Source organism: Thermobia domestica, chromosome 15 (assembly GCF_964235325.1).
Source record: "Thermobia domestica chromosome 15, izTheDome1.hap1.1, whole genome shotgun sequence".
NCBI classification, from domain to species: Eukaryota; Metazoa; Arthropoda; class Insecta; order Zygentoma; family Lepismatidae; genus Thermobia; species Thermobia domestica.
In genome coordinates, this window is record NC_137468.1 from 190,570,811 (window position 1) to 190,596,532 (window position 25,722).

General features: G+C 35.6%; 1 protein-coding gene across 1 annotated transcript in view; it reads right to left on the minus strand.

Moving 5' to 3' along the window:
- The window catches only part of Hml (hemolectin), a 403,631-nt gene that overhangs the window by 299,386 nt on the left and 78,523 nt on the right, over nt 1–25,722 (minus strand). Inside the window, exons 25-28 of the mRNA XM_081740590.1 lie at nt 24,985–25,113; nt 20,331–20,487; nt 12,216–12,399; nt 7,968–8,163 (exon numbers count right to left, since the gene is read on the minus strand). Of these exons, the coding sequence (XP_081596716.1) occupies nt 7,968–8,163; nt 12,216–12,399; nt 20,331–20,487; nt 24,985–25,113 (666 nt within the window). The remainder of the gene's footprint in view (nt 1–7,967; nt 8,164–12,215; nt 12,400–20,330; nt 20,488–24,984; nt 25,114–25,722) is intronic.

Genomic DNA, 25,722 nt, shown 5'->3' on the forward strand with positions numbered 1-25,722 from the left:
TGAGAAACATTTTGGAAATTAGAAATTTCCTATAGTTAATTTTCAAATATTATTCAGTACACACTTTTTCATGCTTTAATGGGTACCGTATTTTACTGGTAGAAGTGTACGGTTTCGCAAGGGAAGAACGATGTTTAAGCACAATAATTGGAAATAAAGAACTGAGGACCATAAAGTAAGGAACTAACTAGAATAAACAACAAGCAACGTCTTCAGCGTTACACCTGTCAATTCCCGGGGCCAACTGTGACATGCTAAATTTAGCCGTGTCTAAATTTGACCTTAAATGTCATGATCAGTAACCAGCGTAGTGACCCCGAAAACTATGGATTCGACACTAATCTCGGTCATTTTAGACATTTTATTGGCATTGATCTTTAAGATCAAAACTTTTGCAGTCAATTACAATATTTTGAATTTTATTTTATAAAATAAATATTACATTACGAGTTCTTCATTAAGTTCAGACTTTTCTTTTGAACTTACGATATTTGCTCCTTATAAACAAAGGACTGCAACATTTTGACGCAGATATCCATAATAGTAGACAAAGAAGCTATTCTTAGCATAGATTTTATTTAATGAAATTTGCGAACTAGTCTAATTCATATTATGATGTCTTATGAAAGTTAAGTCACGTGATTTAAAATCACCAAATTTATTCGTGTAGCTTATTTCACGTCTTTGTGCAGCTGCAGGAGTCTCACCCGCAAGTACGTGCGTGTATCGCAGGCTGCCCGAAGTTTTGATCCGGTGAACCAGTGCTTTTGTCCTACAATTTTGCCTTTGGCACGCATTTTACATATTCTTGAAAAATCCTTAGTTTAATAAGTGAATTCGGTTGAATAGCCGTTTTGGCTACTTGACAAAAATAGCACATTAACACTATTTGATCGTAAGTTAGTAAAGTTTTACTAAGTCACTTTTTTCAAAAGTGTGTATTTCAATAGACTGAAACAGTGATATAATTATCTATATTCGGAGCCAAAGTGTTCAGTAAGTAAAAAAACAAAATAAAAAATGGAGTAACTGTGTTATGTTTTCAGTACTGAATAACTGCGTGATTATTCATTTTATCTAACGTTTTATTAGTTGGAAGAAAAGACAGCGAGTGTAATCGATTTGCATCAATACTAATTTTTTGGTTAGAGACCAAAACAATCATCCACAATTATAAAGTATTTGTGCAATTTTGATTTTTTTTTGCATCTATCCGACCTAAAGGTTTGCCAAGGCAACCACGCAAAGGATTAAAGGACAGCCCAAAATAACTTTCGTAGCCACCATGAGAAAAGATACTTGACAACTTGGATAATTATACCAGCAGAGTACATGTGAGTAGGAACATGAAATTCTAATATACTGTAACATATGAGAACACTCCAGAATTCCGGTATATCAGTGAAGCATTAATTAATACTTACATACACACACATATATACACACTCATATATATATATAGTCTTTGTGGTGGACAAACACCGTGTGCGTGGGTTTTTTCGGGGTTCTCCCGTTTCCTCCCACTTTCTTCATTCCACCGTTTCATTCATCACTCATCATCACCGTCTCCTTTAGCCTAACCGGCATAACCGTGGGACGTAAAACTCAAAAATTTCATTTCATTTACATATATATATATATATATATATATATATATATATATATATATATATCGAGAGAGAGAGAGAGAGAGAGAGAGAGGTAGATAAGGAATCATAGTGATAAAATGATTAGGCCATTAAAACTAGATTTGTAGTAATTGGATAAACTTGGAAGAATTTGTTTGTACTTATGAAGAGCTAGCAATACTGTATTACGTTTCTATGAATAATTAATTTGAAGTAGTTAAAATTGATGAAATCTAATAATAATTTTGAAGTTTATTTTCGGGTACATCATTTTATCAAACGATCGTCTAAATATTTACATAATAATTTCCTTAAGGCGCAGAACGTACTGTTGTTCGAAGACACTAGTAGCCTTGTATTTCATGTGTCACTGTAAATGTCAGTATTAAATATTGTCTTCTAGCCGAGACACGTCGGATTCACAGTGTTTAATAAATACTTGGTGAAGATCCAAAACCCAGCCTTCCTTTTGTGTTTATAATAATAATAATAATAATAATAATAATAATAATAATAATAATAATAATAATAATAATAATAATAATAATAATAATAATAATAATAATAATAATAATAATAATTTATTGATATCAGGAATTACAGACTGATTGTCCATTTACAATTCCCAAGAATAGTACATAATTAACAAAAAAAAATCATACATACGATAGTTTTAAAAAAACATACAAACGTAGCAATATAATATATATTAAGTTAAACATAACTAAAATTACAATCAGGTTATAATGGTAAAAACCCATGCACAGCCAATGATGAGATAAATAGAAACAGTGTAATTAAAACATGCAAAAGAAAACAAGTTATGATAGGCGGTAAGTTATAAACTTTCTTTGAATAGAAGGAAGATCACAAGTAAAGACATCAATGATATGTTGGCATTTGACAGACATTTATATATCGGCGAATCACTAAAATTAAAATTATATTTGAAAATTTTAAAATTTCTTATTGCCCTGTTAGAGACATCAAGACTAACAACCTCAATTTGTGATAATTTACCAGTCAAAATATTATGAAGTTGTTTGATATCGAATAAAATTCTTCGTTCAGATAATTTTAGTAGACCAAGAAGGTACCTAATTTCATCATGAGTTTTCTGAAGTAAAAAATTTAAATGTCCATTTTAACCATGAGAGAAACAAATTTTTAACTACTTCCATATCCTTTTGAATGTACTGGGCTTCTTTATTCCAAATACTAAGTACAATATTCAAGGTGACTTCTTACATTAGCATAGCATAAGAGTAAGCAAGTTTTTAAAGAGGAAAAATCTTTCGAAATCCATTTTATGATTCCTAAGTTTCTTCTAGCTTTAGACACTATGCACTCAAGATGTTTATTAAATAATAATTTGGCATCAAAAGTAACACCCAGATCCTTAAGAGTCTTCATCCCGGCGAAATTAAAATACCGCTAATTTTACAGTAATTACGTGATATCTTCAAATAGATAAAAGATAATCGAAATGTGGAACAAGAGCGCCCTAGACAATATTATTTTATATGAGAAACCGTTATCACGACTCACTTATCTGCTTTCGATTTCCAGCCATTTAGAAAATCGGCTTTTATTTTCGCGTTTCTAAACGGCTGAAAACGGAAAGCTACTAGGTGACTTGTGGTAACGGTACCTCATGCAAAATAATATTGTCTAGGGCGCTCTTGTTCCATATTTCAATTATCTTTTATCTATTTGAAGATATCACATAATTACTGTAAAATTAGCGGTATTTTAATTTCGCCGGGGTGAAGACTTAATAGAGACAAGTGTTTTGACCAAAACATTAGCAACAATATAGTTATATTAGACAGGATTAGTTTCGGAAGCAAAAGATAGAGATCATGTTTTGTTAAGATCCAAAGGTAAAGTATTAATCATAATAAGCATTAATAATAATAATAATAATAATAATAATAATAATATTTATTTTCGTTAAGCTAAACATAGCAATAGACAATGTCAAAATGTGATATAATAATGGTATGTAAGTATAAATCAATAATAATCTATAACTAAATTAATAATGAAATGATATAATAAAATAAATGACAATAACGATACGCATAAATTAAATACTAGCTCAACACGAAATTATGAAATAAGCTACATTTCTATTGAACAATTAAAATACTGTTGTAAAGAATAAAAGGGCACTGCAACTCACAGGCGTGCGCAGACTCTTGGATAAGGGGGGGGGGATCAATAGCGGTACTCCTGAAGATATGCAACCACCTTGTAATAATTACTTTCTTTATAATTTAATTTTTATTTTCATTTGCACGGAGGATGTTGAAGTATGTGGGAAGGTGGCGGATTATCCTCCTTTTAAAGTCGGGGCCTACAGATAGTGTGTTAGGTGTGTGTGTGTGTGTGTGTGTGTGTGTGTGTGTGTGTGTGTGTGTGTGTGTGTGTGTGTGTGTGTGTGTGTGTGTGTGTGTGTGATAATATACTGCTGGGAGGGAAAAAACGGAAGAAAGACTGAAATATAATTAAATCGGGAAATTTTGGTCGAGTATTGCAAAGTTCAAAGTGTTACTTTGTATAGCGATGATTACAGACGTCTTTCAGGGTCCGTTTTTATGAAATATAATCCTTATTAGCTGAGAAAATTATTTAAAAAATGCAATGCCAAAACATTAGGTGGGGCGAGCCCCCACGTGCGCACGCCTATGCTGCAACTAACCAATCGTACAATTTACTTTTAAATCTATCTATGTGTTCATTTGTTAGTGTTGTTCATCTGTTAGTGTTGTTCATCTGTTAGTGTTGCAGGCAACTTGCTATACAGTTTTGTTCCGACTGTCCCATAACTATTTAACGATTTGGACAGTCGTTGATATGGGACATTTATAAGTTTATTGCTTCTAGTATTATACGAATGAATATCTTGTCTGAATTGTAAATGTTGATGATTACTTTCCATACAGAGGAATACTGTCTAAATATATAGATTGATTATTGTCATAATTTTAAGACTGATAAACAAAGGTCTACAATGAGCTAATTTGTCTGCATTTGCAATAATTCTGATGGCCTTTTCCTGTATTACAACAATGTTATTACATGACAATTGTAGCCCCAAAGTAATATACCATACAAAGTTATACTCTAAAAAAATACAAAATAAGCTGATTTGACATACTTATCAGGAACACGATTTTTTTTTTTTTTTTGTTTAATAGATATATTACACTTGAGAGTCTACTAGAAATATAATTTATATGTTGTTCCCATGATAATTTGCTGTCAATATAAATAACTAGATATATTACACATATTGAGCTATTTTCAACAGGACTTCTTTTAGACTAAAAGTCATACGTTGAGTTTTATTCTCATTAAGTAAAAGAACCATTAGCCTTAAATCAAATTACAACCTGATCCCAAGTATTTTCAGTTACAGCACTAAGTGCACTAAGATCAGTATTGGTATTTCGGAAGGCGGTATCGTCAGCATATAGTATAGAGTAAGCAGATAAAAAAAAGTAAGGTAGACCATTTATCATTAGTAAAAATAAATGTGGCCCAAATACTGAACCTTGGGGTACTCCGTACTTAACTGATACAATACTAGATTTATCGTTATTTACAAAAACAATTTGCTTAAGGTTTTCTAGGTTAAGACTTAATTAATCTAAAACTTACACCATTGATACCGTAATACGCTAATTTTTTAAAGAGAATTTGTGTTCAACACAAAGACTGCTTAAATCACAAAATGTTGGCTGAACAAAATCCTTATTTTCAAAACCCCTAATAACCTTCTTTACTAGTGAGTTAATAGCTCCAACAGTAGATCTACCCTTACCCTTTACAAAACCCAAACTGTGGATCACTAATTACGTTATGCTTAACAAGATAATCACATAATTGAATATGTGTCATAGTTCCAAGAATTTTTGAGAAGTCTGGTACCAGAGAAATAGGTCGATAACTAAAGGGACAATTTTCGGGCCTCTTTTTATAGACAGACTCGCGATAATTTTAAAACTTCAAGCAAGATTTCCTGTGTTAGACATTGGTTAATGCAATGAGTAAGCTGCAGAACAATACAGTCAATAATTATTTTAATTACAATACTCGATAAACTATAAGCATCAACACTATTTGAACATTTAATATACATCATATACGGCGTTTGGAAGTCGTTGAGAGAAATCCTTTTTAACATTGTATCGAATATTTTGTTATGTTGTTGTGGATGGTTTTAGCGCGATCATAGAGCCTTCGATATCGTGGTATCATTATTTTTAACCCTTTCTCATTCCCCACCCCATCTAAATGTGGCTGAACTTGTACTTAGATGGCATCGAAAGTGTCACTATTCATCTCAACGACCCCGACAATTATGGATTCGACACTAATATCGGTCTTTTTTAATATATACATGTTAACCCTTCCCCCTTAGGGGTCTTACAACAACAGTACTTCTTACAGATTGTAAATAATGTGTGCGTGTCAGCTTGTTCTTAGAAATGAGTTTACGTGCTGAGTTTCATCTTCCTAGTATAAGGAATTCGTGATATGCTCTGTTTTTTAAACATATATTTTAAATTATCTCTTCCTATTTGAAACCGCCTCCTCCCCCTTATGATATGAACCAAAAAGTTCTATATAGCTTACAGCAGGGCGCAAAATTTCAAAGTCAGACACACTCGCTAATCCAAAAATGATGGTCGCCACTATCTCTCACATACAGTCACGAACATTAATAAATTGAGGTTGTAGCCATAAGAAATAATGGCTTGAGCCTCCATTTATTAATGTTCGTGACTGTAGAAATTATGAGAGGTCTTCCCCTCTCCCACTACAACCTTTGGTTTGACAAAGAAAGAAATTACAACAGGATATAAAATTTCACAACCAGACAATTAGATTCAGGGTAATCAATTTTGAATTCGACAATTCATATACATGTGAACAGGTCTTCTCGGGCTAGCAGCCAGGTAAATACTGTTATATTTTGCGACGTTTCGAGGGCTGACATCATCCTCATCTTCAGGCAAATATGATGGTGCAATAGAGTGTATGGAATATATATACTCATGTATGTATGATTGAACTCTTCTGATTGGTGGTTGAAATGGCGGCTTCTGATTGGTGCTTGAAATGGCGGGATATGATTGGTGTCCATGTTTTACTCAGTTGGAATCTTGTGTCTCTGTTAAGGTTCGTTTTTTCTTGTGTGATTGCAACGGCTTCTTTTATCCTCCTGTCCCAAACTCTTGAGCATTTTGCTATTATTTCGGCATCTGTAAACAAAATCTTATGTTGCTGTTTGATGCTATGTTCAGCCAGTCCGGATTTTTCTGGTTGGTTTAGTCTGATGTAACTGTTGTGTTCTTTGCATCTGGCTTCAATGGTTCGTCCTGTTTGTCCAATATATGACTTATCACATTCACATGAAATGCGGTAAACTCCAGGAGTTCGGAGGCCCAGGTCGTCTTTGGTTGGTCGTATTAAGTTTTTTATTTTTGCTGGAGGTTTTGTGTATTGTCCTGATGTTGTACCTGGCAAATAGTCTGCTGAGCTTTCCAGAAGTCTCAGGACGAGGACGATGTCAGCCCTCGAAACGTCGCAAGATATAACAGTATTTACCTGGCTGCTAGCCCGAGAAGACCTGTTCACAATACGTCACCAGGAAATCTTCAATAGATAATTCATATACATGTTAAAAAATATCTTACCTCAAGACTACGTTTGTGTAACGCTCTCTCTCTGCGCTGAAATACGAGTTGTCGATTGCAGTTTTCGGATCAAAGTCCTTAAGTCCTTAAGGAGGGGCGAATTACAACGTTGTGAAGACTTCACTTTGCATATCCGTTGTGAAGACTTCATATTCCGTGTTTTCTCTCACTTAGTGACAATTATTTTCGTGCGAAACAGAAACTACGCAGCCCTTTGAATTTAGGCAGAAACAATTCCTACTGAACACTGCTCGCCAACTCTAAATTTCTAGTCGCCAATGGCGACCTGGCGACCGGAAATTTTTCGCCCTGGCCTACAGTCTTTACCAGACTATGGTCTCTTCGGTAAAATTACTTTGAAGTATGCCAAACTAACATTATGTGCTTGTATGCCAACAAACAAATATTAATTTCTATATATAAGATAACACTACAGACGCCAGGTAGATTCGATTAAGCATTTTTATTTTTAGCCACTCATGTTGTCTTTAGAAGTATGATTTCTTTTTGCTACAGCCGTTTTGGTCTTTGGTTTCATGCTTTCTTGTGTCCTTCAATTATTTTGATAAATCTGTATAAATATGTTTATATAGAGAGAATCTTATAACAAGCAAATCTTATTTATACTTACCACAAGAGCAATGGATTCTGATTTTGTAATCGTGACACATAAAGGCTCCTGTCTTCCCCATTCCACACAGTAAGCCATGTTCAAGATTGCAGATCACGTCTTGGCCAGTTTCGTTGTAATTAACATCATCACCCACTCGACGACATTCGATATCATCCATCTTCTCTCTACGACACTTAGGAGTCGACCCGCCATCCTACAATTATAACGGAAAAGAAAGTGAAAGTTTTGTTGTAACTTAACGAATAAGATTTTAATTATTTCATGATTATAAGGAAGCTAAAAAAAGTGCTTGCTGTTCTACAGCAGTAATAAACAAACAGCAACACAATGGACGGTACATACCTTTAGGTTTTGAAGCAATCTCCATCAGCTTCCAACACCTTTTGCCGTTTCTGCTGCTGCACAATACCTTGGTGATAAAACTCGGCGGTTGTGGATGCAAAGAAGTCCGTGAATACCTTGGTGATAAAACTCGGCGGTTGTGGATGCAAAGAAGTTCGTAAATACCTTGGTGATAAAACTCGGCGGTTGTGGATGCAAAGAAGTCTGTGAATACCTTGGTGATAAAACTCGGCGATTGTGGATGCAAAGAAGTCCGTGAATACCTTGGTGATAAAACTCGGCGGTTGTGGATGCAAAGAAGTCCGTGAGTGCGTTCCGCAGATCTCCCTATTTACGAAGGATCACCCACGGAGGTGGTTATCTAGGGAATGAAACAAGTGGTAATCTGTTGGCGCAAAGTTCCGGTGAATATGGTTCATGGCACAGTGTCTCGCAACCAAGTTGTTGAAGGGTCTCTCAGGTCTCTTTACTACATGTGGCTTGGTATTGTCGTGCAGGAACAGCACACCCTTGCGATTCACCAATGCTGGTTTCTTCTGCCGCAATGCACTGTGCAGCCTTTGCAACTGCTGCAAGTAGAGATCAGTAGTGATAGTGTGATCAGGTGGAAGGATCTCATAATGCACTATTTGCCGACAATTCCACCATACAGAGAGTATAACATTTCGTGTTTTCAAAGATGGTCTTGAGATGTGAGGAACAGGGTCACGTGGCAACAATGGACAACAATGTTAATAATGAATGGGATCAAACACAGAAAAAGTAAATTCACTCATATTTACTTTGTGATTAGCCGATATGGGTTCATTGTTGTATATTTAGCAGGCAGTTTCTGTTTCTGCTGGAGGTCACTTGGAAAGCTTTTATGTTTCTGTACTGAGTTGAGTTGAGTTGGTTTTGAGTTTAACGTTCCTTTCAGCAGCGAGGCTATATGAGACGTGGACCTACTGATTAACGTGGAATCCGAACCACATAAGCTCCCGTGTTTCTGTACTGTTATGCCATAATCTGCTAACGTAAATTTATTTCCTTGTTGTTATTAAAGAATAAATTTTAAGGAGTTATAGCGACCCCAGAAGAACGAAGTTGGTCTGTTTTGGAATATCACAGCACGGAGAATCTGGTGCAGGTTCAGCGTGCTTTTAGGCGAAGGTTTCAACACCAAGCTCCTACCCATACGTCATATTTTGAAGTGGTACCGTGATTTTGTGGATCGTGGCTGCGTATGTCATGAAAGGAAAGATCATTCATGGAGACCATCTGTCGGGCCCACTCGTGAGGCCCACATTGAATGTCTGTGAAGTGTAGTCAAAAAAAAAATATTTGAGTTTTTCTTTCAAATGTGACCAATTTCATTTAAATATGATTACCCAAAACGACATAATACCACTTTAAAGTATGACAGTAAATTTATGGACATCCTGTATATTTACAACTGATGCGCAAAACTTAAGGTTAGTGTAAAAGGACAAGTTTTGCCGATAGATGTCACTACAGCCTTTGTATCCTTCCCATTTTTTTTTTCTTTACGTTTCACGAAAATTTACAATTTCTCTTACAAACTTCACCCTAGAGATTTCAACATTTTAGAGAAGGAACTTGATAACTTATCAAAGGAAACAATCCGTGAAGATTTTTTATTTAGAATTTTCTTCATTGTTGAAACAGTTCCATTGTTAAAGGTTTGGATATTCATTTCAACATTCAAGCCATTTCAACATTGAAGAAAATTCTAAATAAAAAAGTGGCACGGATTATTGCCTCCGATAGATTATGAACTTCCTTTCCTAAAAATTTGAAGTCTCTAGGTTGAAATTTGTAAGAGAAATCGTGAATTTTCGTGAAGGGTAAAAAATACATGGGAGAGATACGAGGACTGTAGTGCCATCTATTATCAAATCTTATCCCTTTAAACCAACCTTAAGGACAAGAATGATAAAGTAACATAGGATATTGTGTAGTCAACAGAAATGAATAAAAGCCTAGTAGCATGTTGCCAGAAATCTCCCACACGTACTCAGAGAAGAAAAGTTTCATAATGTGACGTAAGAGTGACCGTAGTGCCGAATGGTTCTGCTTCTCAAGACGAAGAAATTGAATAAAAAGAACGAGCAGTCAGAGAAGTGTTAAGGTGCATTGTATTGGTGATATTCACAACACACCTGACCTGAAGACAATATTTTGGAGACTTCACACGGGAAGTATCTTCAGGAAGCTGGAAGAAGGACGACGTGTGTCAAATGTGGTCCAGGAATTTGGTGTTGCTCACAACATTGTTCCATTTGCGTGAAGAGAATCTCCAACCACAGGCAATGCAGTACGAAGGAGAGGTGGTAGTAGACCACGGTCAACTACGCAGAGGGCAAACTATACATTATGAAACAGGCCAAAAGAGACCGTCACATCAAACACATCTAAAGAGTCTGCAAAGCGCCTAATCTCACACTTCAGTTCATGTCAATTGCTGGGAGTGGTCTCTTTGTCTGACGGCCATTACATTGAATTCCGTTTGCGATCGTTCCAAGAACATCAAGACTGGACTGAAGAGGAGTGGAGTTGCGTTCTTTTCTCTAATGAGAGCAGATTCACTCTGAGTACACTATTCAGATGTGCATTAATCTGGCGAGAGATGAGAACACGCAATGAACGAAAAACAATATCAAACATTATCATTTTAGTAGTCCAGTGTCCTTATGTAGAGAGAGAGAGAGAAACAGAGAGTAGATGGGTATAACTCTCTTTGGGAAGAAAAATAGAAGGTAGAGATTTTTTTTTTTTTTTTTGTTTTTGTTTGTTTGTTTTACTGAATACCAGAAGTGACAAGTAGAGACCTACACAGCATCTGAATACAAGGTGGTGTGACAAAATTAGATAGCACTGCGAATATCTTGGAAAGAACTTATCCAAGATAAATACTTGTCAAAAAATATCTTAATTCAGGAATGGATCAACAATTGTTGATAATGATATATATGCGTTTCAAATATAAATAACCTTCACCACTACACTCTTTTTTTCTTTTTTTTTTTAAAAAAGTTAACTGACTCACCGAACCTGTCTCAGTAACTTACTTGAACTACTTATTACTTAATTTTACTTGCTTTACTCGTTTACTTGACTCTTTTCCAATCACCTCGAATGACAGGGACACGAACACAGAAATATCGAGGACAGTTAAAATCACAAAGGTTCTCCCACCGGGAATCGAACCCGGGAACCCGTTCACCAGAGGCGCACGTACTAGCCACTAGACCAGCAGGGAGGGCACTTACGTGATCCTAGTTCTCATTCTTGGTATCTGAGCATTTGAGATTAAAAAACAAACGCTTATACCTTGTTCTGAAACATCAATGTTTAACCTTGTAGCTGGAAGGATTTCTAAAACCAAAGATATTTAAACTAAAATTTATTGGTCTTGGGTATAACAGGGTAAAATTTACCTTCATGTCTGGGTATAACAAACGGTTCTGCGAACTGGAAATACTTTAACAACCTGTTCTAGCGAACCGGCTAAATAGCCCCACTGCTGACCTCCAAATTTTGAAATGCATCACTGAGCTCCTTCGTGGCTAAGCGGTTAGCGTACGCGCCTTTGGCGTGGGAGATCCGGGTTCGATTTCCGGTGGGAGCTCATGTGGTTCGGATTCCACGTTAATCAATAGGTCCATGTCTCATATAGCCTCGCTGCTGAACGGGACGTTAAACTCAAAACCAACTCAACTCAAATGCGTCACACTCTTCGGTGAACACTTCTTTTTTCAAGCTGTGCTCCTACTTAGAATTAACGTCTGACTTTTTTATCACTTCATTTTACTTGTAATATCATGCTAAATTCTCATTGTAAACAATTATCTCAATCTCCAATGTATGAAAAATAAAAGAAGCAATTACAAAATTACTTACGTAAATATCAAACTTTGGTATTGGCTCAATGTCAGACTTCTTGTCCATAGTTGGAGTATCAACGTTAAACCATTCAGTCCAGCCTGAAGTGCACTGGAAATTATCAGCATTAAAGGTCGGAGGTGGAGGAGGTGAAGGAGTACACGGTTTTCCAGTGCATACTCGTTTCGACCGAGAACAATAGCTGAAAAGAAAAAAAGTAGAAAGATATTTAATTTTACTTTAAAACAACAAATTTTTATGTATTTATTCATTATAAATAATAAGTGTGTCACTGTTTGAATGTGTGTGTCACCATTATAGGAGAAACCAAACAACAATAGAGGTCAATCTGCTATAGTGCTCCCAAAATGTCTTAATCCGTGCAAAAAATGCGAACTAAAGCTCACACCCACGCGTTGAGCCAATAAGAGTTTAGCTGTTACTAAGCGAGAGAGCCTTAGCGAAAGAGAGTGGAATTCCTTCAGCCGATAGCAGTGCTTGGAACGAAAGACTAGGTGTTAAGTCAATGTGGTGGAAATAAATAATAATCAACCTGTACCTTCAGAATAAAAACTAACAAATTTTTATTGACAACATTTCTTTTAGCGCCATAAAAATTAGTTTTTCTAGATGTTTTTGAGATCAGAAGGAAGTAAGAATAAGTAAAGGAGTAAGCAGACCGTTAGCTAGAGATTTCGGCGCCCGGAGCGAAGTAGAATTGGGCGCCACCTACACTCACCAGCTTATCTTTTTTTTTTTTTTTTTTGCGTATAAGAGAAACAGCATCTTTTGTTATACTATGTTGATATTTTTATCAAGCTGCTTGGACAGGCCATTGCAACAGCGAAAAGCAATCATTATGTATTCTTTTACAAATAAGAGCTGTGTTCAAAAAGCGTATTTTGGACTTTTTGTTAAACTTGACAAAATTACCTTTGTTTGGCATACTGATCCACTTGGAGATCAATTATGGAAATTTACAGTACAGCTATTTGTAACGTTTCATACTATCGATAAGAAATGAAATGTCAATATATTAGAAACTACGTATTTTTAAAATGTTGGAAATAGGTGACAGCATTAATTTCCAGTAATAATTGTAAACATTTGTAATTTTATTATGTATGTGACCACACAAATAGCATTTTAATTTCGATTCTTTTAATATCAGCAATTAAACGGGTTGAATTTGTTACTGATACACTTTCTTTTATTACTCTTAAGTATCGGTATTGTTTTAAATAAATGTACATGCCTCAACAGAAGATAAAGATGATGATATAAAATACACTTTTTAAAGATATATCACGGGTATTCGACCAAGTTCCGCGATACCATATAACTGCACTAAATTTCGTTGACATCAAACGGGAAACTTCCAAAATGTTTAGAAAAGAGAAACGCGATTTTTTGAAAGCTTAAATTAATTATCTTGAAGATAATAGTAAACGAAAAAAATTCGACACATGTTCAAGGGCATCAACGAATTTAAGAAAGGGTATCAACCCCGCGCATATATATTAAAGAGAGACGACGGAACAATTCTTACTGATACAGATAACATCTTGAATAGATGGAAATATTTCTTTGACGATTTGCCTAACACGTAGCCAAAAACTAATGTTCGTGAGGAAAGGGAAATGCACAGCAGAACCATAAATTTCAGAGCCTAGCCGAACAGAAGTAGAGATTGCTGTAAAGAAATTTTAAAAAAAAAATCTCCGGATGTAGACGAAATTCCGGCTATGTTAATTTTAGCTAGATGGGAAATTTGTAGAACAACATTGTTCCAATTCACAAGAAAGGCGACAAAGCAGATTGTAATAATTAGCGAGGCGTTTCTCTTGTGTCAACATCCTATAAAATGCTCTCAAACATTTTATTACCAAGATTGATCCCATACGCGAATGAAATTATTGGAGATTATCAGTGTGGATTTAGACGAAATCAATCAACTATGGACCAGATATTTACCATTCGACAAATACGCGAAAAGAAATGGGAATACAATACTCAGGTACAAGAATTATTTATTTTAGAAAAGCTTACGATTCTATCAGGAGATAAATATTATACATTCTTGCAGAATTCGGAATACCGAAAAAGCTAGTTAGATTAATTAAGATGTGTTTAAAAGAATCCCAAAGTAAAGTCCGAGTAGGGAAGTTCTTGTCCACGAGCTTCCTCGTCGAGAATGGCCTGAAACAAAATGCATTGTCGACATTATTATTCAACTTTCTTCTGGAGTACGCTACAAGGAAAATCAAAGATAGCAACCATGGCCTAGAGGGAAATGGTATTCATCAGGTTATGGCGTATGTTGATTATGTAAGTCTGATAAGGGATGACAGGAGAAAAATAGAAAGAAATGCAAATACATTATTAAATGCTTGCAGATTTAGAAGTAAATTGAGAAAAAACTAAGTTCATTGAGATCGTAATACTGCAAATTATTGATATGTCAAAGTATCAAATAATATTTTCGATAAAGTGGATACTTTCAAGTATTTAGGATCAATATTAACAGACAAAATTATATACACAAAGAAATTAAATGTCGACTGAAAGCGGGGAATTCGTGTTATTATTCAGCTCAACATATTTTTACGTCTGTCTAGGAATTTGAAGCTTAAAATATATAGAACGATCATCATGCCTGTTGTTCTGTACGGTTGCTCAACATGGTCGCTTACTTTAAGGGAAGAACGCAAATTGAGAGTATTCGAGAATAAAATTCTGAGACGAATATTCAATTCGGACCCAAGCGGCACGGCAATCGGGAATGGCGGAAACTTCATAACGAGGAACTGACCTAGACGCACATGGAAGAACAATGTTTAGATGAATCTCTCAGAAATAGGAAAACAAAGTAGAACTGGATTCAGTTGGGTAAGAACAGAAGTCATTGGAGACGTTTTATGAACGCGACATTGAGCCTCCGAGTTCTATAGGCCATAGAGGTGTTTTTTTTTTTTTTTTTTTTTTTTTTTTTTTTTTTTTTTTTACGGTAAAAGAATATTTTGTGAAATATAACAGAAATTCAGAAGGTTTATGTTTTGCCTGTATGTAGATAGATTTAAAAAAACACACACAACTGATACGTATGCACAGAAAACATATCCTGACGATACAACTAATGATGGAGAAATAATCCCAATAAATTCCTTTAAGTGGCAGCATTTCGTATGTCGATTGAATAAAAAAAATCACTAATAGTGATTAGTCTTTGAAAAAGACGAACTTTGTTGGGTTAAGTTCTGACTCTTTTAGCCCCTACTCTGCTATTTCGGATACACTATTATTCCTCTTATTTATCTCCATTTTTAATAATCCCGCGCAAACAGCTTGCGTGTCTCTACACTCCTCTCATTTTCATACCTTCATTCTCACCATCGTGATTAATCCGATTGGATAGATAAGAGTGATTAACTAAGCAAACTCATCACTATCACAACTATGAACACATATTTCAGACTTTTACCGTTTCCGATTTTGAAAATGTTCCTGCATAAACTATACGTCATTACTCGATACCTTGTATATCGTATCGTAATTAACAAATCGTAACTTTCTTTAAATAATAATTAAAAACTTATTGTAACTGTCATTGAAAACTCTTGGCTGCGAGCGAGCAAGAAATTTTTTAGCAAATGTATTTCTTTGCAAACTCACAACGATATTGATTTAATAGGGTGCCAGTTCTTTTACGGGGCGCTGCGTCGTTTACTCTTTTCCGACACTTTTTCTTTCTTCTCGCTCGTTCGGCGCCTCCTTGCTGTCAACGCCCTGGGCAACCGCCCCGCTCGCCCCCTTCCCCTTAGCTACAGCTCTCGGAGTAAGGCAAGGATGTGGACTTTCACCTCTCCTGTTCAACGTCTATCTACAAGAGGCTATGGAAGAATTCTTTGATAAAAACGAGAAAGACGTAAAAGTAAATGGTCAGGTTTTCAGCACAATAAGGTTTGCTGATGACATAGCATTGATAGCGGAGAACGAAAAGAACCTGCAGGAAGCACTTTCAAACTTGAACGACCAACTGGAAAAAAAAACATGCAAAATGAAAATAAATAAGAAGGAAACCAAAGTGATAAAGTGCACAAGAGGAGGACAGGAAAAGGCAAACGTATGGCTACAGGGAGAGAAAATCGAAGACGTTAAGACGTTCCCCTATTTAGGATGTCTAATATCCTCGGACAGAAGAAGTGAAAAAGACGTAAGTTCACGAATATCGCAAGCTAAACAAGCATTCAGTAGGAAAAGGGGACTGCTAACATCAAGAAGCGTGTCGTTGGACGTTCGTAAACCATTTATTAAGACTCTGGTATGGAGCGTGGCGCTTTATGGACCAGAGACGTGGACATTGAGAAAAGCTGAAATATTCAAGCTGGAAGCATTTGAAATGTGGTGTTGGATCAGAATGCTGCGCATATCACGGACCGAAAGGAAAAGGAATGAAGACGTACTAAAGGAAGCTAATGAAGGACGACAGATCATGAAGATAATAGGAAAAAGAAGAAACAGCATGCTTGGCCATCTTATTTGACACCTTGTTGATAGAGGGAAATGCAGAAGGAAAACGAGGAAGAGGAAGACCAAGGATAGAATATCTAGATACAGTTATGAAGAAGAGAGCTTATCAAAGTATAAACCAGTTTCCCGAGGGAGAGATTGCCCACCAACCTATAATTGAGGTGAGAAAGAAGAAGATTTTTTTTGAGAGCTAGGCGTAAGAATTTACGCTCAAGTACCTCATCTTATTCCGTTTGGTGGGACGTATTGATATATATATATATATATACAGAGTTGGATCCAGAATTTTCCGAGGGGGAACGCACCAATAACTACCAAAGTAATCAATCACACTGAAACTCTACAAAGTGACATGCGACGATATTGTTTATCCCTGACAACGCTGATACACAGAATGCGAGGGGAGTAATATTTTAAAGAGGGTCGCAAGTGATATGCAGGAAAAAATATTTTTTTCTCCTCCTGGCTTCTGTTTTTTTTTTTTTTTTTTTTCCTACTTGACAAATCTTATATTGTTTTGCTTGGTAAACCCTTTTCCTTCAACGTTAAGAAAATTGACTTAAACGATTGCTTTTGTAAAGCTCTGCTTTCTCTTAAGCCCCAAACGGAAAAATAATGGCAGAAAGTTCGGAAAGTGTTGCTATTTTCACTCCTAGCTTCTCATTTTAGATAATGTCTATTTACAACGTAGGGAGGTGCACTTGCACCGGTGCACCTACGAATAACACTAACATACGAAAAACACAAAAATACGAATAACACCTATAGGCAGTTTATAGAAAATAATATTACAGCAGACTTAAAATGGAAATGCACGAAAATCAAAAAAACACACACACACACACACACACACACACATATATATATATATATATATATATATATATATATATATATATATATATATATATATATATATATATATATATAGATAGATAGATAGATAGATAGATATATATATATATATATATATATATATATATATATAGATAGATAGATAGATAGATAGATAGATAGATACAGTTTATAAGAATAGATCTTTTGTTCGTTTATTTATAAACGTCCTTTCCTATCGCAAAATAATCCTCTATGTTTTATGTTTATTTAAAAAAAATGACTGGTACCTGTAGTGCTTGGCAATAAAGCATTTTTAATAACCATTTTATTAATGATGGTTAATTCTATACACTTTTTTTTTTAATTCTCTTTGCCGTAAATGCAAGTTCTAATTTTAAACTTAGCAGCTCGTTGTTAATAAACTACAAGCTTTTTTATACCATAGCAAAAGATGCTTTGAAAAAAGCATAAGGAAACCTACAATTCAAAACCTACGTTACCTGTTGACTCAGCAGGTGCCATTAGTTGAGATGCACCTGAAAATTTTCCGGTATAACTAAAAAGATTCCATTGAAGAAAGTGGCCAATCTGTTCATTAGCTTTCCCCAAACAGACCGAGTCTCTTATTTTTGTCATGTGGTGGGGAAGTTTTTCTCTCTTTTTTTTTTACTTTATATTATTTGTAAAATATAAACTTATACGTACGTAATAATTATTTCTTGCATTAGGACCAATAACACTACAGTCTATAATAGTTTCTGCTTCAAAATACATTTATTCTCTGTATGTTAGTAACCCTGTCTAAGTGGACAACCTTTCAATGGTGTCCATTGTGACCAACATACATAGACTTCACTGTATACAGAGAAAAGTAGGAAATCAACTAACCAGAACAACTGGGATGAACGTACAAGAAAAAAGGGAGTTTGACTATATGACAACAAAAGTTAAAACAAGATAAAACGATTGTATACGTCATATCGGAAAAAGTATATTGAGGGTAGAAACAAAAGATGTACGAGGAATATCCAGTAAGTTATCTACCTAGACTGGAAGGCAGGGACAGAGCACAATAACGCCTCACACACACGAGAAGGCCATTGTGGGGAACCTCGCTGCGCAATTTGAAGTCAGTCGGAGCCAGTAGCGTAGCCAGGATGTGTGTTGGGGGGAGGGCAACTGCTGTTATAGGTACACATAGAAAAATTACAAACAAAAAAATATATAAAAAAATTACAAACATCAAAGTACCAAAGTACATTGTCGGACCCCTTTGGGGGGGATACCCCCCTTCCCTACGCCACTGGTCGGAGCAACGCAGTGATCGTGAGCAGAGTGTTTGCGTTACGCCGCGTAGGGTTTGTGACGCCGAGAACAATGGATTTGCAGAAGTTGAAGCACCGCTCAGTTGCAGAAGTTGCATCTGGTTACAGAAGACGAAACCTGGATCCAGCACTGGAATCCTAAGAGCAAGCAGGAGTCCATGCAGTGAAAACATCTGCGGCGACAAAGTTTTTCGTCGGCTGGTGACAGAGGACGAAACCTGGATCCAGCACTGGAATCCTAAGAGCAAGCAGGAGTCCATGCAGTGAAAACATCTGCGGCGACAAAGTTTTTCGTCGGCTGGTGACAGAGGACGAAACCTGGATCCAGCACTGGAATCCTAAGAGCAAGCAGGAGTCCACGCAGCGAAAACATCTGCGGGGACAACGCTTTTCGTCGGCTGGTGGCAGAGGACGAAACCTGGATCCAGCACTGGAATCCTAAGAGCAAGCAGGAGTCCATGCAGTTAAAAACATCTGCGGGGACAAAGTTTTTCGTCGGCTGGTGACAGAGGACGAAACCTGGATTCAGCACTGGAATCCTAAGAGCAATTAGGAGTCCATGCAGTGAAAACATCTGCGGGGACAAAGTTTTTCGTCGGCTGGTGGCAGAAGACGAAACCTGGATTCAGCACTGGAATCCTAAGAGCAATTAGGAGTCCATGCAGTGAAAACATCTGCGGGGACAAAGTTTTTCGTCGGCTGGTGACAGAAGACGAAACCTGGATTCAGCATTGGAATCCTAAGAGCAATTAGGAGTCCATGCAGTGAAAACATCTGCGGGGACAAAGTTTTTCGTCGGCTGGTGACAGAAGACGAAACCTGGATTCAGCACTGGAATCCTAAGAGCAATTAGGAGTCCATGCAGTGAAAACATCTGCGGGGACAAAGTTTTTCGTTGGCTGGTGACAGAAGACGAAACCTGGATTCAGCACTGGAATCCTAAGAGCAATTAGGAGCCCATGCAGTGAAAACATCTGCGGGGACAAAGTTTTTCGTCGGCTGGTGACAGAAGACGAAACCTGGATCCAGCACTGGAATCCTAAGAGCAAGCAGGTGTCCACGCAGTGGAAACATCTGCGGGGACAACGTTTTTCGTCGGCTGGTGACAGAGGACGAAACCTTGATCCAGCACTGGAATCCTAAGAGCAATTAGGAGTCCATGCAGTGGAAACATCTGCGGGGACAACGTTTTTCGTCGGACAACGAAGTCCAACAGGCTGTTTCCCACAGTTTGCAAGCCATGACAAAGACTATTTTTTCTTTGGGATTTCTTCGCTGTCCACAAGGTGGCGACGGTGCATAGAAACCTCCATGGAGAATACACCATAAAACACTGATGACCTATCTTCATTCCTTCCTGTCTACGTAGATAACTTATTAGGTGCCCCTTGTATAACCCAATTAGTTCCTTTGTCTTTATAAATTCAAAATGGTTTCTTACCATCTGTGGCAATCGTCCTCTTCCATAATGTCTCCTTCGTAATATGTTCTATTTCCAATTTGCAGGCAAACTCTTTTGCACTCTTTTAATGGAATACATTTTAGGTCTTTCATATTGTAGTATACTTCTCCTTCTGGGCAAGGTTTTAACTTACATCCTATAACAAAGAATATTTAAATCTTTAATCTCTCTAGAAAACAAAGCATACTTCAAATATTCATTCTTCAGTAAAAAATACGTCCTCATCCTATTGATCTATGTTATACGTTCCTGATTACGCAGATGAACAAAAATTTGTTTGGATTTTAAAGGATAAATTTACATTGTACTAAAATTTCAAAAATACGGTAGTAATAATAACAATTTTACAGAATTTATACTTTCAACCTAAATTGATTGATTGATTGGATTAAATATACAGGGTGTTTCAAAACAACACCGACAACGTTTGGGAGGTGATTCTTAACACCAAGATAACACAAAAATTATAGACCAACCTGGATTCACAAATGCTTTCGCTCGGAGTTATAGACTGCCGAAAACATGAAAAAAATGAACTTTAAAGGTACACAATTCTGAAACTATGGGACCTACCGTAATCGGTTCAAAACTTTACTTAAGAACTAATATGTGCGCTATCTAAAAATGCATGTTTCACAACCCTAAGGTACTCACGCAACAGTTTTTATAGAGGTAGTTTGGCTACGGGCATCTAATTTGAGGTACTCACCAACTACATCTATAAAAAAATGTTGCGTGAGTACCTTAGGATTCTCAAACGGATATTTGGATAGGGCACATACTAGTTCCTAAGTGAAGTCTTGATCCGACTACGGTAGGTCCCATAGTTGTGGATCTATGGACCTTTAAAGTTCATTTTTTCATGTTTTCGGCAGCCTATAACTCCGAAAGGAAGCATTTGTGCACCCAGCTTGGTCTATGCTTTTCGTCTTGTCTTGGTGTGAAGAATCACCTCCCAAATGTAGTCGGTGTTGTTTTGAAACACCCTGTATACACTATACTATACACTATACTACACCTATACTATATATATATTACTACTTTGAATTGTATTTTAATGGATGAAAAAACCATTGTGTGTATTACCCACTAAGGTGTATACAGGATGTTTCAAAACAACAACCTGTATACACCTTAGTGGGTAATACACACAATGTTTTTTTCCATTAAAATACAATTCAAAGTAGTAATATATATATATATAAGAAATCTCAGGTACAGTAAACTTATTTAATTTATTTGTATATATTTCTGGACATTAGTGGCATCTGCGGCCTTAAGCTAGTCATGTATGAGAGATTACGTACCTCAGCGAGCACACTATCCGGGGAAGGGAGAAGGAAAAAGGAACAAGAAAGGAAGGGAATGGTCTGTGACCTTATGTTAGGTATCATCCTGGCATTTTCCTGGTACAATGAGGAAACATCCAGGTGAATGCTTACTCAGGATTCCTAGGCTGAAAATGTTCTTTCGCCTTTTCGATCAAGTGTCCCATCGACCAAGAACAAGATACAGTAGAAATTACATTTGATGACTCCCAATTAAAATAGCAATTTTAAACCTCAACTTAAATATTCAACCGTGTAAAATACTATAGGTGCATCTATAGCAAATTTCTTGATAGTGTATTTAAAAATGTTACTTTCAACTTCTTACACTGTTATAGTAGTTTGTTGTACAGTTTTAATCTTTCAAACAGAAATTAATCTATGTAAAATGCTGATGTTCTTTCTGTTTTGAAGCGAGCAGAGCGAAGCTTCTACCATTCGACCGATCGGCATTTGTCATACCTGTTCTTCTATTCCATGATAACTCCCGTAAAACTTATCCAATTTTAATGAACTTTTTTTAACTTTAAGAAATAATCCTATTGTTTGGAGTTACGCTTCATTAAAATAAAGGGGTAAAATATATCGTCATAGATAATTTGCCATCATAAACCAAATAAAAAATATTCACTTATGAAAATCGTGGCGTATAGGTTTTTTTTTTTTTTTAATCATTCAACAAGTTATAGTTAAAATCAGACAAGAATAAAATGGTGACTTTACCTGTACTCCATTTAAGAAAAATGTTTCAGGATAATTGTCATTCTAAAAAAAAAAAAAAGAAAGAAAGAAAAGAAAGTTCGATTTTGGTGTAATATGTCGTACTTTTCTTTCAAGCTTCCCAATCCTTCTCTGTGCATGGAGTTAATATCAGTAAAGAACAAAGTAATCGATTTACATTCTCTCCCTCGATAGTTTGAGAGTTTCATGTTAACTTTCGTAAAGCTTCTTCGATTTTGATACGGTGTTATATATATTTTCTGTGACTCATTTCCGTTATCCAGTATTTGAGACTAAAATAAGTGAAGAACGAGCGGTGAATTAGCTCCCTAATATGGGATAAACTACTATTCCGTTCCAAATACTAGATCTTCATAAAGTATGACAAGTATTTTTCGAGGCTACACAATCATTCCCACTATTTGGATTTAAAACAAATCAAGAACGAGAGAATAAACTTATCTTACCTACCCTTTCCCTGAGTGTAAAATAAGTTCTATGATAACGTTCGTATAAAATATTCAATTTTGTCTCAATGTTTGTATTGATTGAGGTTCTCGCATAATCTTCACTACTTCAGATTGAAGTCAGTCAAATATAATAACTCAATTAATTCTCCCTCCAATTATTTAAAAGGAATAATCTATTATAGCTTTCGTTTTAAAATGATCAGTCGAAATGGCTTATTTTTTCTCTGAGGATTCTAATCGTCTCAATTGCCTGGAACTGAATTGGCCAAAAATGAAAGGACATATTCTCCACAATCTTATATAACATGTTTCAATTGAAATTTATTTAAACCACCGATATATTTAGAGAACATATCGTAATCTGTGTCTCGTTAGAGATTAGAGTCTTACTCCTGAAGTTTGGGGTTGAAGTTAATGAGACGGTAGACAGAAAGGATTGCTTGCTTCAACAATGCACTTCATTGCTAGATATATCTACAGGGTGTTTCAAAACTACACCGACAACGTTTAGGAGGTGATTCCTGACACCAAGATAAGACAAAAAGTATAGACTAACCTGAGTGCACAAATGATTCCTTTCGGAGTTATAGGCTGCCGAAAACATGAAAAAAAAAAAGAACTTTAAAGGTCCATAGCTCTAAAACTATGGAATCTACCGTAGTCGCGTCAAGACTTCACTTAGGAACTAGTACGTGCCCTATCCAAAAATTCATGTTTCAGAATCCTAAGATATTCACGCAACAATTTTTATAGACGGAGTTCGGCTACGAGCATATAATTTGAAGTACTCACCAACTGTCTCTATAAAAATTATTGGCGGAAGTACCACAGGATTCTGACACTTAGATATTTGGATAGGGCATATACCAGTTCTTAAATGAAGTGTTGACCCGACTACGGTAGGTCCCATAGTTTTGGAGCTATGGAACTTTAAAGTTCATTTTTTGCATGTTTTTGGCAGCCTGTAACTCCGAAAGGAAGAATTTGTGCACCGAGGTTGGTCTATACATTTTGTCTTATCTTGGTGTCCCGTTGTCGGTGTTGTTTTGAAACACCCTGTATATGTATATTACAAGTATGATGTCTCTCAGGCAAATAATCTTAATGTCACGTAGTGACAGTTCTGAAGTAACGTAACATTTAAGCACAAGAGATAGTATTACATCAAATGTATATACAATGTATGAAGACTATCAGTCTGGAATTATCTGCCTATACATTTACAATTTAAACATACTGTTAACAGTTCATTTTCTTTTATCAAAGTAAATATGTTTTGTAAAGTTTAATTTTCACGATTAATGAAAAAATAAAACTAGAACTTTTCTTCCAAAACTGGGAATTTCCGTCATTATGTGTCCTTAAATATTAATTAAAGCATTTGTATTTATTTTTTCTCTCTCTCATAGAAAAGTTAAAACTTTGCTATTCTATGATAGGGAATTGATATTTTTACTAATTTGTAATTAAGTCTAATCAGACAGATAACGGTATCTGCATTGTACACTCATACCTAAAATTATTTTCGCATGTCTATAAATATGTTGTTGTAGGAATATAATTTGATAACGAATTCATCCGGTATTTCTTATAATGTTAGTATGTGTGTAATCGGCAAAGACATGTATGTGCCAAATTTCGTGTCAAAAGAACAGTAAATAGGAACAATAAAACGAAAATAAAACTTTCTTGTCCATTTACCCACATTTTGTTTTACTCATTCTAATTTTCGTATTTATAATTCTTTTCTTATGAAATTTACCACAAATATACATTTCCTGATTATACACATAGTATCAGTATTAAAAGTACCCTGCAAAATCATTATCAAATTATATTCTTACAAGAAGACAGTTATAGATATGCGACAATAATTTTGGACATGAGTGTACATAAACTAAAATTTATTTCATATATATATATATATATAATTTATGGAAAGAAGGCTTTAGGCTTTATGGAGATCTTGATACTTACAATTCATTGTATATTTTCTATTCACTAATTGTTAGAAACTTATTCTGTTAATTTAGCTCCTAACGACTGGAATAACTTCAATACATAGGTATTTTCAACAGTACTAATTTATAAAGTTCAAATATATACGTTTCTTACCTTCAACGCAACTTTCATCATTACACATTTGCACCAAGCTGTTGAAAACGTCCAGATTGTCGCAAGTTTTTACAGGACAACTTTCTACGCATGGTGAGTATTCGGAACACTCTGGATCACATTGGATTGCTGAAATAAACAAAACAAGTTATTTAATACTAATTACTAATGTACACACACACACACACACACACATATATATATATATATATATATATATATATATATATATATATATATATATATATATATATATATATATATATATATATATATATATATCGGGTGTTCTAAAAATGGCACCCACGGACTACAGAGCACTGTTCTAGAGGCCAAAATAAAGCGAAAATGTTATATGATGTTTTATCCTCCGGTGCCTCCTTCAGCCGCTATGGGGAATCAAAGTTTCACAATGTGGTAACGTCGCAGATTAACTTGGAGCCATTAGCATTATTCTACGAGTACAACAAGCAGTTGAATCTATTGCTACACTAATAAATGATGCTAGTATCAATCAATATCGACTTTAGCTGCTATCTGGAAAGAATCGATGCAACTATTTGATAAATTAGTAGATTTACTCTATGGTTCTTTACTTACAACGTTGCCACATAGTGCGATTCGTGTCTTCAGACAAGGTCACGAAAGGTATGCAAATATATATATTTTGCTTTAATATGACTTGCAGACTAATGCTTTGTGGTCCGTGGGCGCCATTTTTAGAACACCCGATATATA